This window comes from Homarus americanus, unplaced genomic scaffold (genome assembly GCF_018991925.1).
Source record: "Homarus americanus isolate GMGI-L3 unplaced genomic scaffold, GMGI_Hamer_2.0 scaffold52806, whole genome shotgun sequence".
Taxonomy (NCBI): Eukaryota; Metazoa; Arthropoda; class Malacostraca; order Decapoda; family Nephropidae; genus Homarus; species Homarus americanus.
Genome location: NW_024720773.1, coordinates 3,252,408 through 3,272,681, shown reverse-complemented (window position 1 = coordinate 3,272,681; position 20,274 = coordinate 3,252,408). Strand labels below are relative to the sequence as shown.

The window sequence follows — 20,274 nt, the reverse complement described above, 5'->3', positions numbered from 1 at the left end:
AGAGTTGAACCTACAGCTTCAGCCAGAGTTGAACCTACAGCTTCAGCCAGAGTTGAACCTACAGCTTCAGCCAGAGTTGAACCTACAGCTTCAGCCAGAGTTGAACCTACAGCTTCAGCCAGAGTTGAACCTACAGCTTCAGCCAGAGTTGAACCTACAGCTTCAGCCAGAGTTGAACCTACAGCTTCAGCCAGAGCCTACAGCTTCAGCCAGTTGAACCTACAGCTTCAGCCAGGATTGAACCTACAGCTTCAGCCAGTTGAACCTACAGCTTCAGCCAGAGTTGAACCTACAGCTTCAGCCAGAGTTTGAACCTACAGCTTCAGCCAGAGTTGAACCTACAGCTTCAGCCAGAGTTGAACCTACAGCTCAGCCAGAGTTGAACCTACAGCTTCAGCCAGTTGAACCTACAGCTTCAGCCAGAGTTGAACCTACAGCTTCAGCCAGTTGAACCACAGCTTCAGCCAGTTGAACCTACAGCTTCAGCCAGTTGAACCTACAGCTTCAGCCAGAGTTGAACCTACAGCTTCAGCCAGTCGAACCTACAGCTTCAGCCAGTTGAACCTACAGCTTCAGCCAGAGTTGAACCTACAGCTTCAGCCAGAGTTGAACCTACAGCTTCAGCCAGAGTTGAACCTACAGCTTCAGCCAGAGTTGAACCTACAGCTTCAGCCAGAGTTGAACCTACAGCTTCAGCCAGTGTTGAACCTGATGACCTGAGTAAAAACTCACGCAACATCATTGGCTGTCCTTATGTTTTAGACTTGATCACCATTGGAGAGTAGAATTTTTGTTTTACATTAGTAAGTATTATTTAAAACATATATGAACAGTAATAAGTGTTGCTATCATGTTCTTATGTAGAGAAATGACGCTATGTTTTCACCTTTGTGTACGTACACACTTTTATGGTTAACCATCAGTGGTTATTTATACTGTACATTAAATAACATTCATATTTCATATTACAACAATTTTACTACAGCTACAACCAGGTTCTTATTTTCTTTAGTTTCATATGTAGAACCATCGTCATGGGTGTAAACACTAAAACAATGTCGTCTCGTCTTCTCGTGTGTTTTAATATTCTACGTATTAATAATGAAATGTATTGTTCATTTTCCCACACATAAACAATAATTCAATCAAATAGATATTCAGTAAAAAACAATAATGAATCTTTTGTACATATTCTTAATAAGAAAACTGACGCTGCACTTCCATGAGTGTGCATGTACAGTACATTAGGGTGGGTCGATTTTACCTTTTTTTTCAATTTCCATATCCTAATAGAGACCAAAAGTAGTAAATATAATAATAATAATAATAATAATAATTATTATTATTATTATTACTACTGTACTATTATTACTATTACAATATTATTATTATTACGATTATTATTATTATGTGTATTATTACTACAGTATTATTACTATTATTATTATTATTATTATTACAGTTTTATATTATTATTATTATTATTATTATTACAGTTTTATATTATTATTATTATTATTATTATTATTATTATTATTACTATTATTATTATTATGATTATTATTATTATTATCATTATTATTATTATTACTATTATTATTATTATTCCTGATATTACCGATTTGAAGGAGATTTATGATAACGTTTCAGATAATTCTGACGACGCACTCAAGTCTGACACTGTACTAGCTACTGGTACTAATGTCAATACTGAACACATAGAATTAATAGATTCGCAAGAAACGCAACTGCCCTCACTGCGAGACATTTCTGTTGAGAGTAGTGAACACTCAAGTGATCAATCGCATGACAATTTATGTCGTGGAACCCTAAGGTCAGGTAATACGTACAATATACACCTGATTACGGGCAAGATACCTCTCAGTCTACAGAGTCTCACAGTGTGTCAGAGATTACTTTCCCTCTTGTATCCACGCATCTTTCATTTAGTTCTAAGTTGTCTAGCAACTCACTACCCATGGCTACATCTAATACGAGCAGGTCATCTAACCAACCTAACATTGTTCAAGTATTGCCCCGCAGTGATCACATCCGTGAGTTTACGGCGGAGGATGACTATCGTGTAACCGCATTTTTAAGGTCTGTGAAGATGTAGTGAAACACATTCAAATAACAGGTGACGATGAACGCAAGGCGTTTGTACGCGGTCACATCAAAGAAGGGAACTTATGCAAACAAGCAACTGGAAGCGAGCGGCCTTGCTCACCCCGCTTATGCGAAGTTTAATAAGACTTTAATTAGTCTATTTGAATTAGGCTCACAGCAGGGTCACCTGACCTGGATGTTTAGGTGGGTTGATCATCTGCCACGGACGATACGTGCAGAAGACACGATGAGACGTGTTTCCCTTGCTGGCGAGGTCTGTCAAGATATCTTAACCAATTTTGGTGGTTCACCCTGGGTGGACGAGCACAATAATATGTCTCTAGACAGTTTTGCACAATTAATGGACCTCCTTGGTTTCATCCTAACAGTCCGTGACCCGGCATATATTCATGCAGACACATGATTATGAGCCCGATGAGGACATTTTGGATTATGCAGCCAAGATCGCTATTAATCATCACGTACTCCCCTAGCAAGGACAGAAACACCTGTAGCGTCAATTCAGCAACAAGTTCCCAAGAACTCAGCAACAAAGAAGCAACATTTAGTATGCACACATTGCAAGAAAAATGGTCATACTGTTGATATTTTGTTACCAACTCCAACGAAGTGGTGCTAAGACTAAAAACAAACCACCACAGCGACTAGGCCCACCTAAGACTTATGCAACAGCTACTCAAACCAGGTCTGCTTCAGACCCGACAGCTGACGTGTGGTGTTTCTACCATGATTCTCCCACCCATACTACGGAGGATTGTACAGCAGTCCGACGATGTAGACAAATAGGGATGGAATTACCCCAAGTACCCCACCACGGTAAGCCGAGTCGTCGCTTTTACAAAAAGTCGAGGAAAGACCAGCGTCAGTCCCAGACCGACATAGAGTAGCTACACCACTACCAACACTCAACAACGCTTCTGTTACAGCCTCGTTAATAGCGGCGCTAACCAAACCGAAGTGTTATCAATTCAAGCGAGGGTTGGGTCAGCCAAGTTAGCGTTAGACATTGATACGGGTGCTTGTGCAAACGCACTTTCTTTGGCATCCTATCAAGAGTTACAACATAGATCCCCTCACCGAGAATTTTTGATTCGACCTACTGACACCGATCTCTCAGGAGTTTCCGGTACTCAGCTGGACATAACAGGAATGGTAACATTATCACTACGTTTATCTAGACATGGGATATCCTTTTCTGCAGATCTTTATGTGGTCCAAGACTTTATTTTACCAGCTGACGGTTTAATAGGTCTTCCAACTCTTAAAACTAATTTGATAGATGTTCAGCCAAGCAAACATACTATCACTGTTAATGGTATTTCCTTCAGTGCCATGCACACGTCTGTACCATTGCTCTCCGCAAGGGTGAATGTGTTGTCCAACGCTCCTACTACGAGGACGATGGATTCTGAGTCAAGGCGAGTCCAAGACCACACAGACTCACTTCCCCAGCGTGATTATAGCAGCAATAGTTGGACGATCGTACCTGCACTTTTAACGGGTACTCTCCATTTTCAGAATGAGGAAATCACCAGAGCCAATGTTGTTTCACCTGGCGTGTACACGGAGACGGATGTGGTCTGTCTTACGGAAACATGCAAGGTTAAAGGCTTATCGTGCGATCTCCATTGAACACGATTCGTCCTGGTGGTTTAACAGACGTTCTAGTTCTGAACAGAACAGGCGCTTTACGAATATTGAAAGAAAGATGTTATTTGTATGATTTTCTAGTTTATCACAACCATGTTGCCCAACAGCCTACGCAATTCCCAATTGGTAGTGTTTCACCTTCAATTAAACAAACCAGACAGGAGAGGAGAGATCAAATAACACCACATTTTAAGGTGATTGATCACCCTCGAGGCAAGGCCAGGCTCCTAGAGTTGCTTGCCGACCAATGAAACATTGTAGCTTTACCTGGGGAACAGCTAGGTCACACAAATTTAACCTCACATCACATATCCCTAAAACAAGGCACAAACCTAATTTACATACCAGCTTACAGACTACCTCATAGCCAGCGCGCTGTAGTCCAGGACATGGTTCAGGATATGCTGGATCAAGAGGTTATCACACATTCAAAATCCCCTTTCAATAGTCCACTAATTTTAGTCCCTAAGAAGGATGGAGGTTGGCTCCCAGTAATTGATTGTAGGTGCGTCAATGAAAATACTATCCCAGATAGGTACCCAATGCCTGTCTTGAGTGATATTTTACAATCCTTAAGCAACGATAAAGCTGAATTTAGCAACCTTGATTTGCTTAGTGTTTATTGGCAAATACCTCTGGATGAAAAATCGCGAGAGGCTACTGTTTTTAGTACTCCTTTGGCCCATTTTGAATTTCTGTGGATGCCTTTCGGTCTCAGAAATGCTCCACTGACTTTTCAAAGGATGATCAACACCTTGTTTGCAGGGTTGATAGGGACCACAGTATGTGCCTACTTACAGTAGATGATCTCATCGTAGTCAGCAAGGATGTAGATACGCATATTGCTAAACTCCGTGAAGTTTTCCAAAAACTTTCTACAGCAGGACTCAAAGTCAAACTTTCTAAATGTGAATTTCTAAATTCCAGAATCCAATTCCTTGGTCATGTAGTTGACGGTGACGGCATTCATACAGTTGATGACAAAGTTAAGGCTGTTGCCCAATTTCCACGTCCTACAACTGTTGATAAAGTACGTAGTTTTCTTGGTTTATCTGGATATTATCGATCTTTTATTAAAGGTTATGCGACATTAGCTTCACCCTTAACTAAGCTACTTAGGAAGGATGCAACTTTTGTATGGAATGCTGAGCAAGAAGGTAGTTTTAGTGCATTGAAGACAGCACTTACCAATGCCCCAGTATTAGCATTTCCCGACTACTCTCAAAAATTTACTCTGTGTACCGACGCCTCAATACAGGTAATCGGCAATGTACTTATGCAGCTGGACACACAAGGAAAATACAGAGTGATTGCTTTTGCAAGTCGTAAACTTAATGATGCCGAAATACGTTATTCAGTAACGTATCTAGAAACGTTAGCTGTTGTTTGGGCACTGAAGAAGTTTAAAGACATAATTTTTGGTTATAAAATAACCGTCTATACAGATCACGTGGCAGTGACGAGCTGTTTCACAGTAAAAATCTTCCAGGTAGACTAGCACGCTGGTATTTGACCATTCAAGAGTTTGAACCCGAATTCAAGTATTTACCGGGACGAGCGAATGTGGTCGCAGACGTTTTGTTCAGAAACATAGCACCAGTGATGCCTCTATCATTGTTCTCCCACTCGCAATTAAGGGATGAACAACGACTAAATCCATTGTGGTCTACAGTCATTTTTGCTCTAGAGTCGGGGGAGGAAGCTAATCCTCCAAAGTTACCTCTTCCGTTCAATCAATTTGAACTACGACGAGACATTGTCCTTCACTCCAAGCAGACAACTGAGGGTAGTTACACAAATTGTCATACCTGATACACTTCGTGAAACGATACTAACATTGTATCATGATGCTGCCCAAGCAGGTCATCCTGGACGAGACAAATGTCTGGCGGAGGTCAGAAAGAAGTATTTTTGGAATACTATGAAGAAAGACATAGAATTGCACATTGCTAAGTGTTTGTCATGTGCTCAACATAAGGGTACTACAAGGGCACTGGCTCCAATTCTACAATATCCTACACCAGAACGTCCGTTTGACACAGTCGCTATCGACTTGTTACAACTTCCGAGGAGTCATCAAGGATCCTCGTACGTACTAGTGTGTGTGGATCATTTTTCTAGATTTGTGATTTTAGTCCCACTGAAGGATAAAACAGCCGAATCTGTAGCTTATGCCTTAGTTATCCACCTCATATGTCCTTTTACTACTCCCAAGATACTTCTCTCCGACAACGGATGAGAGTTCAAGAACCAACTTGTAGCGCAAATATGTCGACAATACGACATCCAACAAAGTTTTATCGCAGTCTATCATCCACAGGCTAACGGCCTTGTTGAAAGAACCAATCGCAAAATCCTAGAGATTCTTCGTCCAAGAGCGAGTCAAATGCACTATGCATGGGAAGATTGGTTACCGCAAGTCGCCGCATCTATTAATGGGTCAATCAACAGCTCTACAGGCAAATCACCCTATTATATTGTTTACGGCATAGACAAACGTCTACCATATGACGTACTTGCAGACAAGCCATGCCCAGTCTATAACGTGGACGATTCGCTACCAGGGAAATCAACGTAGTATTCACGGATATTCATGGCCAAGTACGGAAACATTTAGCAGCGTCACGTGCTGAAATGATATACAAGCAACATAAACAAGCTAAACCTGTCATGCTAGAAGTAGGCGATGTTGTTATGGTGCGAGAACCAGAACGAAAGTCCAAGCTTTCACCCAAGTTTGACGGACCATTCCTCATTATTGCTAAAGAAGCGTGCAACAAATTAAAAATTTTGAAGCCAAACTCACAAACTTCAGGTGTAGTGCATGCGGACAGGCTTAAAAAGGTCCATTCAGATTCATTCCCCAGGAACGATAATGATATCCCAGACACAACTGTTCAAACAACAAACACGTCAAATACACCCAGTGTATCTAATGATTATTGTTTAAAACTACGTTCTGCGAAACGTATATAATAATGTTCCTGACATTTCTACAATGATATTAACACGAAAAAGATTTCGGAGACTAATCATTTATTTAATTTTTTTTAATTTCATGAATTCAGTGCCTACACTGGAATGATTTATTTCTTTTTCCAAGCATTTTGCATGCTACAAAAACTTCAACTCAAGCTGTATCAACTAACAAACAAACTAATTGCAAGTATGGTTGATGCACAGCATGTATGTGAAAATTCTTCTTGAAGTCTTACATATAGCCAAGACGAGTTATCTGTTAACTCCAATTTTCGCAGACGAAGAAGTAGAATAGTATATCCTTCTGTTAGAGTCAACTCTCAAGCACTATGCTTTCTGCAGTGGAGCGCATGTTCTCCATGGGCAAGGACGTCTTGAGGTCCAAGCGAAGCAGAATGAGCGACAAGCATTTTGAGATGCTAGTATTCTTGCGGGGGAACAAATTAATAATTAAAATGATATAATATAAATCATAATAAATGATTAAAAATTAATTAATATTTTTTATTTTACAGATGTTACTCCCATACACAGGAGGATACGCGTTTCGGGGCTGCATTTGTACGTCACTGAAAACTCGTTGACGCTGATGCTAACGACGTCAATTTATGAAATCGTTTACCCCGACGGCATCAGATTTCAGTAAGTGTGGTTCATATATTAACCCTTAAGCCCCTGGCAGTACCCCCCCCATGCGGGGTTAAATCGAAAAAACATAAACTTTTCCAAAAATAATTAAAAAAAGGGCGGTAAAATAGTCGGACATTCTGGAACGTCACCCAGAGCCTAAGGGTTAAGATTTTTTTAGTAATTACCCCATTACTTAAAATATATTTTTTACCGTAAGTATTTCTGGTGACCACAGCATCTCAAGAGTCCAAAAAAAGCCAAATACCGATATATTGAAGTCCGATTTATCGAGGATTTACTTTTTGAGGGGGAGAGGGGGGAGGTATTTAGCAATTTTTTTTTCTTTCTATTATTCATTTTATACTGTACTGTATATTCAACCTCTCCTAATCTATTATTGTTTATTAACGAAAAAATATGACCAACAAATTCTTCATATCTCTTTGCCCTTTCAAATGAGACCTCATTTTTTTTAAAGCAGCCCATATATACAGTATTTTCTCGACTTAACGAGCTAATTCGAGCCGCCCCTTTCCATTAAATTTAAATTTCCACCAAATCAAACTTTGTTATTTTCGTTCGATTTAGTGAACTAGTTCACTAAATCTAGCGTTATTCCATTAAGTTCCACGCCATATGAGCCACTTGGCAGGTGGGGCTTGTTTACATCCACTCAGTCTGTGTCCTGCTGCCACCAAGTGTGTTGTTCACTACCACCGCTCGGTCTACCTTTCGGTCAACTAACTACTGTCCTTAGACATCATGGTGAAAGTCTCTCAGAAAGAAAGTGGTGTGGGGGAGAAAGTCAAAAGAGTGCAGCTATCAGTTGGAAAAGGTTTGAAAATTATAGACAAAATTTAAAACAAATGCTGAAACCCCTAGTTTAAGGTAAGCCATGAATAATGTTTCTCCTGTTTATATATACAGTACATATCATTTATCTGAGGTGTCTTCGTAGGTGTGAGCGTATTAACGGAATTAATCTTGATTTAGCGAACTAGATCACTAAATTAAGCAAAAAATAATGGAAAAACTCCTTCCGGTAAATCAAGAGTTGGTTATATCAGATTCCATCAAATCAAGATTATATTGTAGTGGAGAAATATCTGAGAATGTCATATAAACCATTTTGAGTAAGTGTGCTGGAGCAAGGGCTGAGGCAAGCAATGAATCGTATGTCTGACCTCTTAGACAGTCGAGAGCAAACTGACTTCCCTTATTTAAATGCTAGTCCAGCTACTCCTCCTCCCACCTTCTACACTCGCATACAGTTGTGTAAGAAGCATGTTATATCTCAGTGGGGGGGGGGGGGAACTGTGCTTCGGGCTTTACCGGATACAGTATAACGGACTTTCAGCTTTAATGGACCGGCCTTGCCCCCAATTAGTCCGTTATATAGGAAGTTTACTGTATTGAAGAAAATAAATTAAGGAAGTTAGTAGTGACTCGTAACGATGATTGATTGTGGTAATCAGATCCTTGGTGACAACAGCTTACATCATATGTCGTTAAATTAAAATAAAAGCTTAGAAGACTAAAATTAAATAATGAAAAGGTGAAAAACAAAAAATAAATAACAAAGAACTTTTATAACATGTTAATAGATAAAACTCAAAGCTTGTGTAGAAGACCAGCTTCCTCCACTACCCACTCCCCCCGAGCACCAAAGAGGTGTACGATGAAGATCTCCGAGACTGGGGCACTCCACCAGGAGGTGTCAAACAGTCACTAGAGCCAGACAGTCATCACAATGGGGAGGAGGCGTCCTCTCTATTAAAAAACCACGAGTCAGCCATGAGTGGCCAATACAGAGGCGGGCCAAAGCAGTCTCTTGGTGGTGTGGCAGTCCTTGATATCCCCAGACACCCAATGAAGGGTGGATGCTGCAGAGCTTGTTTGCTCCGACAGCATCCAGCATATGGCAGCTCTAATTACTGGCTTCATATGAGAGGAAGGTAGAGGGGAATGATGTGCCACAGGGCAAGAAGCAGCTACTTTCACCACAGCATCAGCACACTCATTCCCCTTCTACCCCACATGGGCCACAACTCGGCAAAAACGTCTTTCCAGCCCCGATGTTGGATGAGAAACAGCCACTGTAATATATCTATAACAAAGGGAAGGGACAATGAGACACTAGGTAAGGCCTCGAGAGCATTGTGAGAATCACTAAAAATTGTAAAATCACTATAAGGTTGAGAAAAATAGTGTTGAGTTCAAGTAAAATACCTGAAAGTTGTGCTGTAAAAATAGATGCCATTGTGGGGAGACTAACGTCCCAACAGAAGTTGGGAAAGACTGCCCCAAACCCCACCCCTGTATCCAACTTACAGCCATCGCTATATACAAGAATAGTCCCTCTGAGAGGAGGCATGACCTCAGAATCGAGAATGAACCATACAGGAAGGGAGTAGATATATGCCAAAGTATTAAAGAATGCAAGGAAGAACCGAGTACTGTATGCCCTTAGCAGACTTGTTTAACATGTCGTTAAAAACGGATGCAGTACCAGAATCCTGGAGGATAGCGAATGTAATACAGATTTTCAAGAAGGGAGATAGATCACTATCCTCTAACTACCATCCAATCTGTTTAACATCAATTATGGGAAAATTAATGGAAGCAACTGTTACAAACTCACTTTGAAATCACTTAAAAAACTCAAATTTGCTAATGACTCTAAGCATGTTCTTGTCTGACAAACATATTATTATTCTTTTCAATTGTTTTTGCATCAGTTGATGAAACACACTACAGTATTATGATGTGGTTTACCCCAACCTCTGTAAAGCCCTCGACAGCATCCCCCACAAAAGACTGATTGGAGGGAATATTCTAGGTAGGGTTAGGACATGGTTAAACGACAATACTTGGACCATTACTATTTACAGTACTGTATTATATAAATTAACGGCGCAGATATAGGCGTTGACAGCAGTACGTATAAGTAAATTAGCTGACAACACAAAATGAGCCGTGTACAGTTCAATAATTATTAAATCTGATGAGGACTCCGTAAAATTACGGGAAGACCTAAACCAACTTTATTTATGGAAAGAAAATGGAAGATATATGTTAAGGTGAGAAAGATTTTGGGGTAATGATAAGAGGAACCTTAGGTCAAGTCAGCAATAAAGTTCTTGGGTTCATAGCAGAGTGTGAGTTACAAGACAAACGAGGTTATCCTTAAACTATGCACTATCTCCTCACACATGTGACAGACCTCACTTGGATTATGTGGTTCAGTTTTAGTTACCATACAGTGAGTTCTGCTATAACGCGTGTTTTGACAACGCGAATTGGCTCTAACGCAATTTATAAATAGAGGAACGATATTTGTATAAAGCGAACGCTTGTTTGCTGTAACGCGATTTTTGCTTACTATATCTCCAATTTTGTGGTATTAACTGTGAATATGGTAAAGAAGAATATCTCCAAGAAGCGTTCTGGTGATCGCATTCCCGGTGATGATCGTAAAAGAAAGGCTATAACACTTGAAGAGAAGCTCGATGTTATCAACCTCAAAATCACCCTTCTCCCCCATCAAGTTATATTCATATGTTTTCAAGGTAAAGTGTTACATTTACTGTATGATTTCATTATTAGATATGAATGTAACATTTATTTAGACTGTGCTATCCTTTGTGTTAGGCTAACTACTAATATTTTTTCGATTTCGAGTAGTAATCTACGCCTAACCCTATTTTCTCCATAAGCCCTGCTATTTCTATTACGCGAATTTCTATAACACGATGTTTTACAAGAACACAACTATCGCGTTACAGCAGAACTGACTGTACTATACAGTGGATGTCAATTCCCTAGAAAACATTCAGAGAAGGATGACAAGGCTAGTCCCAGGCATTAGGAACTTAGAATATACAGACTCCCTCGAGAGATGTAGAGTGAGGGGCGATATGATCGAGGTTTATAAATGGTGCCATGGGTGACTTCTCTTCCACCCCAATGCCTTTTCTTCTTCCTTCTCCTCCACCCCCATTCTAATTCCCATCATCATCATCATCATCATCATCCAGGAGCCTTCTACATACACACCTCAAAGTAAGTGAACTTTTCTACCATTTTTGTTGAATTTAGGAAATTTTCGGTGAGCTGGAACCAATTACCCAAAAACCCATTGAAACAATGGTTTCGGTTAACGAACTTTTCGGTTAACGAACGACCTTCTGGAACGGATTGAGTTCGTTAATGGAGGGGTCACTGTATTCTTGTATAATGCATCAGTGTTAACACAGGAGAGGAACAATAATATGACAGTGTCAAGGAGAATGTGCACCTCAAGGCTGGAAAATGAATTAAGACAACAACCACAAGCAACACCATCAACCACAGGCAACACCATCAACCACAGGCAACACCATCAACCACAGGCAACACCATCAACCTCAGGCAACACCATCAACCACAGGCAACACCATCAACCACAGGCAACACCATCAACCACAGGCAACACCATCAACCTCAGGCAACACCACCAACCACAGGCAACACCATCAACCACAGCAACACCATCAACCACAAGCAACACCATCAACCCAGGCAACACTCAGCAACACCATCAACCACAGGCAACACCATCAACCACAAGCAACACCATCAACCACAGGCAACACCATCAACCACAGGCAACACCATCAACCACAGGCAACACCATCAACCTCAGGCAACACCATCAACCACAGGCAACACCATCAACCACAGGCAACACCATCAACCACAGGCAACACCATCAACCTCAGGCAACACCACCAACCACAGGCAACACCATCAACCTCAGGCAACACCACCAACCACAAGCAACACCATCAACCACAAGCAACACCACCAACCACAAGCAACACCATCAACCACAGGCAACACCAGCATCAACCACAGGCAACACCATCAACCACACAGGCAACACCACCAACCACAAAGCAACACCATCAACCACAGGCAACACCATCAACCCTAGGCAACACCACCAACCACAAGCAACACCATCAACCACAGGCAACACCATCAACCTCAGGCAACACCACATCAACCTCAGGCAACACCACCAACCACAAGCAAACACCATCAACCACAGGCAACACCATACATCAACCTCAGGCAACACCACCAACCACAAGCAACACCATCAACCACAGGCAACACCATCAACCTCAGGCAACACCACCAACCACAAGCAACACCATCAACCACAGGCAACATCACGTCATCCTCAGAAACATCCATCAACCACACAAGCAACACTTACATCAACCACAGGCAACAGCATCAACCACAAAGAACACCATCAACCACAGGCAACACCATCAACCAAAAGCAACACCATTAACCACAAGCAACACCATCAACCACAGGCAACACCATCAACCAAAAGCAACACCATTAACCACAAGCAACACCATCAACCACAGGCAACACCATCAACCACAAGCAACACCACCAACCTCAGGCAACATCAACCACAAGCAACACCATAACCACAAGCACCACCATCAACCTCAGGCAACACCATCAACCACAGGCAACACCATCAATCACAAGCAACACCATCAATCACAAGGCACACCACCAACCACAAGCAACACCACCAACCTCAGGCAACACCACCAACCTCACACAACACCATCAACCACAAACAACACCATCAACCACAGGCAAAACCATCAACCACAGGTAACACCATCAACCACAAGCAACACCATCAACCACAAGCAACACCACCAACCTCAAGCAACACCATCAACCACAAGCAACACCATCAACCACAAGCAACAACACCAACCTCAAGCAACACCACCAACCACAAGCAACAGGGGTAGAAGTTTACCATTTTTTCATAGTCGCCAGCAGGACTAATAGATTTGAAAATCTACTAGTCCTTATAAATTTTTACTAGCCCTTAAACAATTTGTCAAGAAACATTAAACATTGGCACTTACCGGGTTTATACAAAGTTCTATTTACTGTGTCATTTATTTACTAGTAGAAACCATGTTAAATCATAAACCAACACTGGAATAATCACATATTAACTAAATTAATTGCATGGAGCACATATTTACTGTGTGACATTTATTTAGTACTAGAAATCATAAACCACCATTGGAATAACTAAATTAATTGCATGGAGCACATATTTACTGTGTGATATTTATTTAGTAATAGAAATCATAAACCAGCACTGGAATAATCTCACATTAGCTAAATTAATTTCATGGAGCACAGACTTTTCATTGCATTTGAACAAGCATTTCCTGTACATGCTCCTCGTTCAACTCATTGTTGTCGTCCAGATCTTCCACTGTGCTGCAGCCAGCAGTGTGAGTGTAGCCATCCACATGGCGGGCCCCAGTTGTTATGAATCTGGCAATGGCTTTGTCCGAATTAAAGTTGCCAACACTCTCTGTTTGCAACTGAACCACCATGAGATCCGTCAGGTGGTCACTGGCTAAAACCACATTCAGCATCAGCCGAACTAGCTGGAATGGAAAGCAGTAGGTCAACCAGATGGAGAAATGAGGCACACCTTTCTCCGTATGATTGGTTGATTTGTTGCCAAGACAGCCTTGAAACAAGTGATGTCTTACTCTTGTAAATGTAACTTTTGAGCACAGTCCATTCATCCTCTACCAAAGTAGGATTCACCTCTGCCTCCATCAGTGTTTTCTCAAGAGCCTGGGCCAAAGCTTGCACAGCGCTATCCCCGAAATCTTCATTCCCACCGTACTCTGCAGGCCACAATTTGAAATTCAGAATCCATGCGTTCTGAAGAATCGTACTGGCCATGTCAATAAATCTTTTGCTTAGACTTGAAATCAGTGATGTCAGCATATCACGCCTTGCAGTCTTGAAAGTGTTGCTTCTACCACTCAGCTTCCCTCCTTGGAATATGGTCGTGTTACTTTCCATAATCCTTCTCAGGCTGGGTCCTGGGCAAGTCAAATATTTGTTAAGTACATCAACATTGTACAGGGGTACCTAGTGACAGCACTAGGATCCGCTTCCTCTATCAAGGAATAAACAATTGAAATTGAAATTGAAGTACATCAACTGCCGTCTGAATTTCATTCACGATAGCAGAATATTGGTTTGACCTGCTGGATCAGCTCTGAGAGGCCCCCAAGGCACCACACCACATCCAGTAGGAGGTGAAGGTACTGGACTATGTCAGCGCTGGTTAGAAGGAGCAGGTAGTTCTTAGCTTTTCTGGATGAATCCTTGTGGTATGCGAGATCATCAGGGCTCTGTATCTGCTGCATGTGGAGTACAATAGCCTTGTAACTCTTCAGTAGATGCTCCAATGCCTGCAGCATATGCGGGAGCCACCTTGTACCACCCACACGTGTTGGAACCAGAAATGGTACCTGACATTTGTCATGAGCACGCTTCAACATGCTCCTGTCGAGAGAACTCTTTTCATAGAACAGGCATATGCCAAGCAGCAGTAGTCAACCTTTTTGGCTAGTGGAACATCCTTTACTGCATCCTTGTAAGCGAGTTCAATTTTATGTGCAGTGCAATGGATGCCTTCCAACTCCGGTTTCTCTAGATCTCTTTTCAATTGAGCTATTAAACCATTTCTGCACCCAGTCATAACGCTGGCCCCATCTATACCAATGCCAACTAGCTTCTGCTTCCAAGTTTCACAAACACATTTCTTGACAGATGCAGCATCACCTCTCTCAATATTTTTTACAGCAACAAAGATTACCTAGCATTAATAGTGTATTCTCGATATGAAGCTCTTATACACATTCAGTGTGTCTTACCACTGTCATCAGCCCACTCGCCCGTCGGGCGATCCCAGACCAGAAAAATAGTAAAATCTTGTCGCCCTTATGATATTTTGGTCGCCTCAGGCGACCGGGCGTATGTGAATTTCTACCCGAGCAACAGCATCAACCACAAAGAACACCATCAACCACAGGCAACACCATCAACCAAAAGCAACACCATTAACCACAAGCAACACCATCAACCACAGGCAACACCATCAACCACAGGCAACACCATCAACCACAGGCAACACCATCAACCACAGGCAACACCATTAACCACAGGCAACACCATCAAAAAGCAAATAACACAGACCATGGTGATGAAGGAAGTGAGGAACACCATCATCCAACACCAAACAGTCTTCTCAACACACCACAATACAGCTTCAAGAATAAAATCCTGCCTGACAAACTTACTGACGCTCCTTGAAACAGTAACAGACTACAAGGACACCATTGGTCCTTCTAAGGCATCTGACAAAGTCCCGCATGCACGACTAGCCTCTAAGGTCCAGGCACATGGCATCACAGGCAAATTATTAAAGTGGATAAACAACGAGCTTAAAGACAGGCAACAAAGACACCATCAATGAAGTACATTCTGAATGGAAAGAGGTTCTCAGTGGAGCAACACAAAGATCTATCCTTGGACCCACCTTGCTTGTGATCTACATTAACGGCACAGATGCGAATATATCGAGCCACATCATTAATTTGCAGACGGAAAAAAGATCCAATGTATGGGAAGGTGGCAAGTCTAGGTGTTGCAAATGGTCACAAAACTGGCTTTATAGCAACTTCAACTCTAAGGCACTGCAACCTGGATACAACAACTCTGATCACAACTATTTGTTATTAACAATTTCCTGAATACTGTTGATAATTTTAATAAATAAAATCTAGACGTCATGATACACCAATCGGTAAAACTGACGCAACAAGCAGAGCAGCAGTGAAGAAAGTAAAAAGGATTATAAGTCGTACCTTCTAATACAAAGATACGTCATGTAACGCAGGTAAAGGAGATAAGAATATTCCTGGATGACAGGTGAGATAGTAGAGGTCATCAGACATAGAGATCATAACATTAAAAAATGGTAAGTCAAACAAACAATTTTGGAGGTTAAGAAACAATGGTCAGAGAGTCATAAAGCAAGTGAAATCAGAATAGCTACTGTACTTAAACAATAAGAGTGAGCAAAATAAAAATAACCCAAAAGTCCAGGATGCAACTAAAAACTTTTGGACACAACAACAAACTAAAAAAACAAAGTAGTGTTAAACATGAATGGTGATCTCTGTCACGGCGCACCTCAAGTTGCAAACTACTTTCATACAACAGTTGCCTCATATTTAGTTAATAAGTGTCAGCAACCTCAAACTATTAGTGAGAGGTCAGAAGGAAAGGCATCACTCCACACTGTCTTGAACTCCACAGAGTGGCAGAGGACTTTGTTCTACAGGAGTTAAATAAACTGGACCCACCCCTACAAGAGCACAACTAATGATAGCATCCCAACCAGGTTTTAGAGGGACTAAATTGAAGACATCAATAAAACATGCCAGAGTAACACCTATCTATTAGAAAGGCGACAGGTCTCGTTTAGGTAATTACAGACATGTTCGTATACTGTAAGGTGTATTATATATAAAATTCTAGAGAGAGTAGATTATGTTCTGGTGGAAAGATATCTCCATGAATATAATATTTTATACAGCTACCCATTAGGCTTTAGGGGTTCTCACTCAACTGACAACAGCTTGATTCATCTCACTAAATAGATCAGATCCCAAACAGCTTAGGGAAATTACACAGGTATGATAACACTAGATTTTTGACACAGTTGATCATAATAAATTGCACTATGTGAAAATTTGCATACTCTTTGCATAGGGTCTGTTGACTAATTTAGCTGCAGGAAACCGATTGTTGCTACTAATAAGTCAACATGCCAGTAGGACCTCTGCTTTTCCTGTGTTATGTAAACAATTTGCCCATTAGTGTTCATAATAAAATTTTGCTGTATGTCAACAACAGTGGTCCTTTAGTGGCAGGTAAATGATACAGCTAACGAGTTATTATCTGAACTGGAGTCATACAAACAGTGGCTCATAAAAAAACAAATTATCCCTACATCCTGGAAACACGGAAGCAATATTATTTGAACCCCCAAAAAACTTCAAAGGGTAAAGGAATGAATTACCCTGTACAGTACTATGTGGTAAAGAACCATCTCAACTGTAGCCTCAGAGAAATACCTTGGACTAACTCTTGTTTTATTGGTGAATTAATCATAGACAACATATACTGTATAGTGTTGTTAAAAGTAATACAAGGATAAAATTTCTTTACAGAAATAATAAATGCCTCTGATACTGGGGGCCCAGGAGACTAGGTTTGGTTAGGTTTCAATGGTGATTTGGAAGTTGAAAATATGAGAATATTTTTTTCTTTTTTGGGGGTGAGATTTATTCATACCTGACCTTCATTTCTTGTGCAAATGAGCGAATTTTGTCCAAAAATTAAAAAAGATTTTCTTCATTTTGGGACAAAAATCACTCATTTGCACAAGAAATAAAGGTCAGATATGAATAAGCCTCACTAAAATACACTCTTGGAACAACCTGCCAGAGAGTGTTGTGAGGGCACCGAGTGTGAGCTGTTTCAAGACCAGACTTGACCAACACTGGAGCAGGTTAAGTACATTCAGGAACCGGTGCATGCCCAGAACTTGCCAACAGTGCGTAACAAAGACGTGACCGATCTCCCAAGTGGCAAACGAGCCGATCAGTGGTGAAGAGGATAAAACAAAACAAACAAAAAACATATTCTCATAACTAAAGGGAGCCACAGCTATTAAACGAATATTTAACGGTGAGATTAGGTTGGGTTGGGTTAGGTTAGGTTACACATGTATATGTGTACTGATATTTGAGAGATATTAGGTTAAATTCCTGATGATCTTTTTATTTGATGTTTATATCTCACACTTTCTGCTATTTCAAAACTTGCCTATTTTGTGTCTTAGAAATTGCATATTTTTAAGTGAAAAATTTATATATATATATATATATATATATATATATATATATATATATATATATATATATATATATATATATATATATATATATATATATATATATATACATATATATATATATATTTTTTTTTTTTTTTTTTAAACCAGCAGGAAAATTTACATTCAAAAACATTTTTTGGACAGTGCATGAAACCAAAAATATCAAAATTTCCAATGAAAACATAAAGAAAAGTAGCAGTATTCTTTTTTTATCTCTCCCAATATACACATCAGTACAGTATAGCGTTCCATGTAAGGATACTGAATAATACACATCAGTATAGCGTTCCATGTATGGTCACTACTGAATAATTACAGTCCGTAATATAATCTACCCTAACCTAACTGGGGTGGAGCTTCATCAGATGATCCTAAATAATCTTCACTAACATTAATATTCTTGTGAATATTTTACAAATTTGGAGGCAACTGAGGACTATAATCCATTAACCCTTTATGGCTTACTGTGTTTACCCATTGCCGACACAAGTATTTCAGAGCATAAAAACCACAATGAATTATGTACTGGTGCACTAACCATATACAGTACTATTAGCATGAACGGCCCAGTCTATATTATAGGCTAAAATAAAAAATTTTGAGGATGATTCGGTGTTACTATAGTATGTCTACTGAGCTGGAGTTGTTCTCCAGCGATATTTACAGTACGGCGTCCATTAAGGTTTGCGACAGCTAGTGTAAGGTTGGTCCCTACTGTATGGGGGTCTCTTGTGCTCAGTAATAGTGTCTGGTGTTAGTCAACTAAATGTTAAATGCTGCAACCCCGGAGTGAAGGTTAAGTTATGGTTTTAATTTGTCTGCATGTCACTATTATCAGGTTAAGTTCAGATGCTGCACCACCACACACACTACACACACACACACTACCACCACACACACACTACCACATACACTACACACACACTACCACCACACACACATACTACCACCACACACACACTACCACTACACATCACTACCACCACATACACACTCGCATACTACCCACACACACACACACTACCACACACACACACACAGGACACACAGGAGAGGGAGGAATAGGTCGACACACACACAGGGGGAGGAGGCAGCAGACGACGCGGCAGCAGCAGTATGAGAGAGAACGGGTTCTCCCTACACCTGGGAAAACAGTCATATCCGCCTGAGTTGCCTCATCAGAACTGGATGTTCCTCCCACAGAGATATTAAGGAGAAATCCAGACATTACCTACATCCGGCACTGTCCTGGACGTGGCACTAGATATGACACTGGCTTGACACTGGCACCAAAACACGTCGTGGCCGGGAGGGGCACTGCCACGGACCACAACACCCGCCCTCATTCACTGCACATTTTCCGACACTTTGACACACTTCTCTGGCTGTTTGTTTAGCCGTGGGTATACTCGAAGGCTTCATAGTACAGTAGGAGACTGTGTAGGCTTACCTATCACTTCTCTCAACTCGTAGTCTTCCTTTGTATTAGGCCAAGGTTTGTCATCGGCCATTTTGGACTCGCCACAAATGCTGCCTCGGTGTGGCCGCGGCAGCTGCTGCAGGGCGGCGGGAAGCTCCAATGACGCTGACTTTTTCCTGTAGGTTCCTGGCGACCCCGGCGGCATCAGACCCGGGGTAATCTTTCTGAAATATAAACAACCCATATAAATTATCTCATAAAGAAATCAAGCAACGATAACTTAAATCAATTGTTATGTTCTCTATAGCGGGGCTTACTCGCGCAACCCCGTTAATGTGACTTGTATTACTCATTATTTAGTGTAATAGTTCCTGTACCAACACCCAACTTATCTTTACACGCTCACTTCCTTAATAAATCTCACTGTAAAATAATATCAATAATTTTATGAGTGAAGGAGCAGAGGTGTGTTGATAACGAGACGGAGTAAGTTTAAAGTCCAGTCTGCTGCTTTAAATTAAATAAAGACTTATTTAGGTCAGTTCAGTGTGAGGTGGACCAGTACCACTACATGAAACCTCACAAGTACACT

At 40.9% G+C, this 20,274-nt stretch overlaps 1 protein-coding gene across 1 annotated transcript in view; it reads right to left on the bottom strand.

Moving 5' to 3' along the window:
- The window catches only part of LOC121860899 (serine/threonine-protein kinase OSR1-like), a 35,079-nt gene extending 15,176 nt beyond the window's left edge, over positions 1 to 19,903 (bottom strand). The window contains exon 1 of the mRNA XM_042358263.1: positions 19,713 to 19,903. Within this exon, the coding sequence (XP_042214197.1) occupies positions 19,713 to 19,887 (175 nt within the window). The 5' untranslated portion in view covers positions 19,888 to 19,903. The remainder of the gene's footprint in view (positions 1 to 19,712) is intronic.
- Between the last annotated feature and the right edge of the window lie 371 nt (positions 19,904 to 20,274).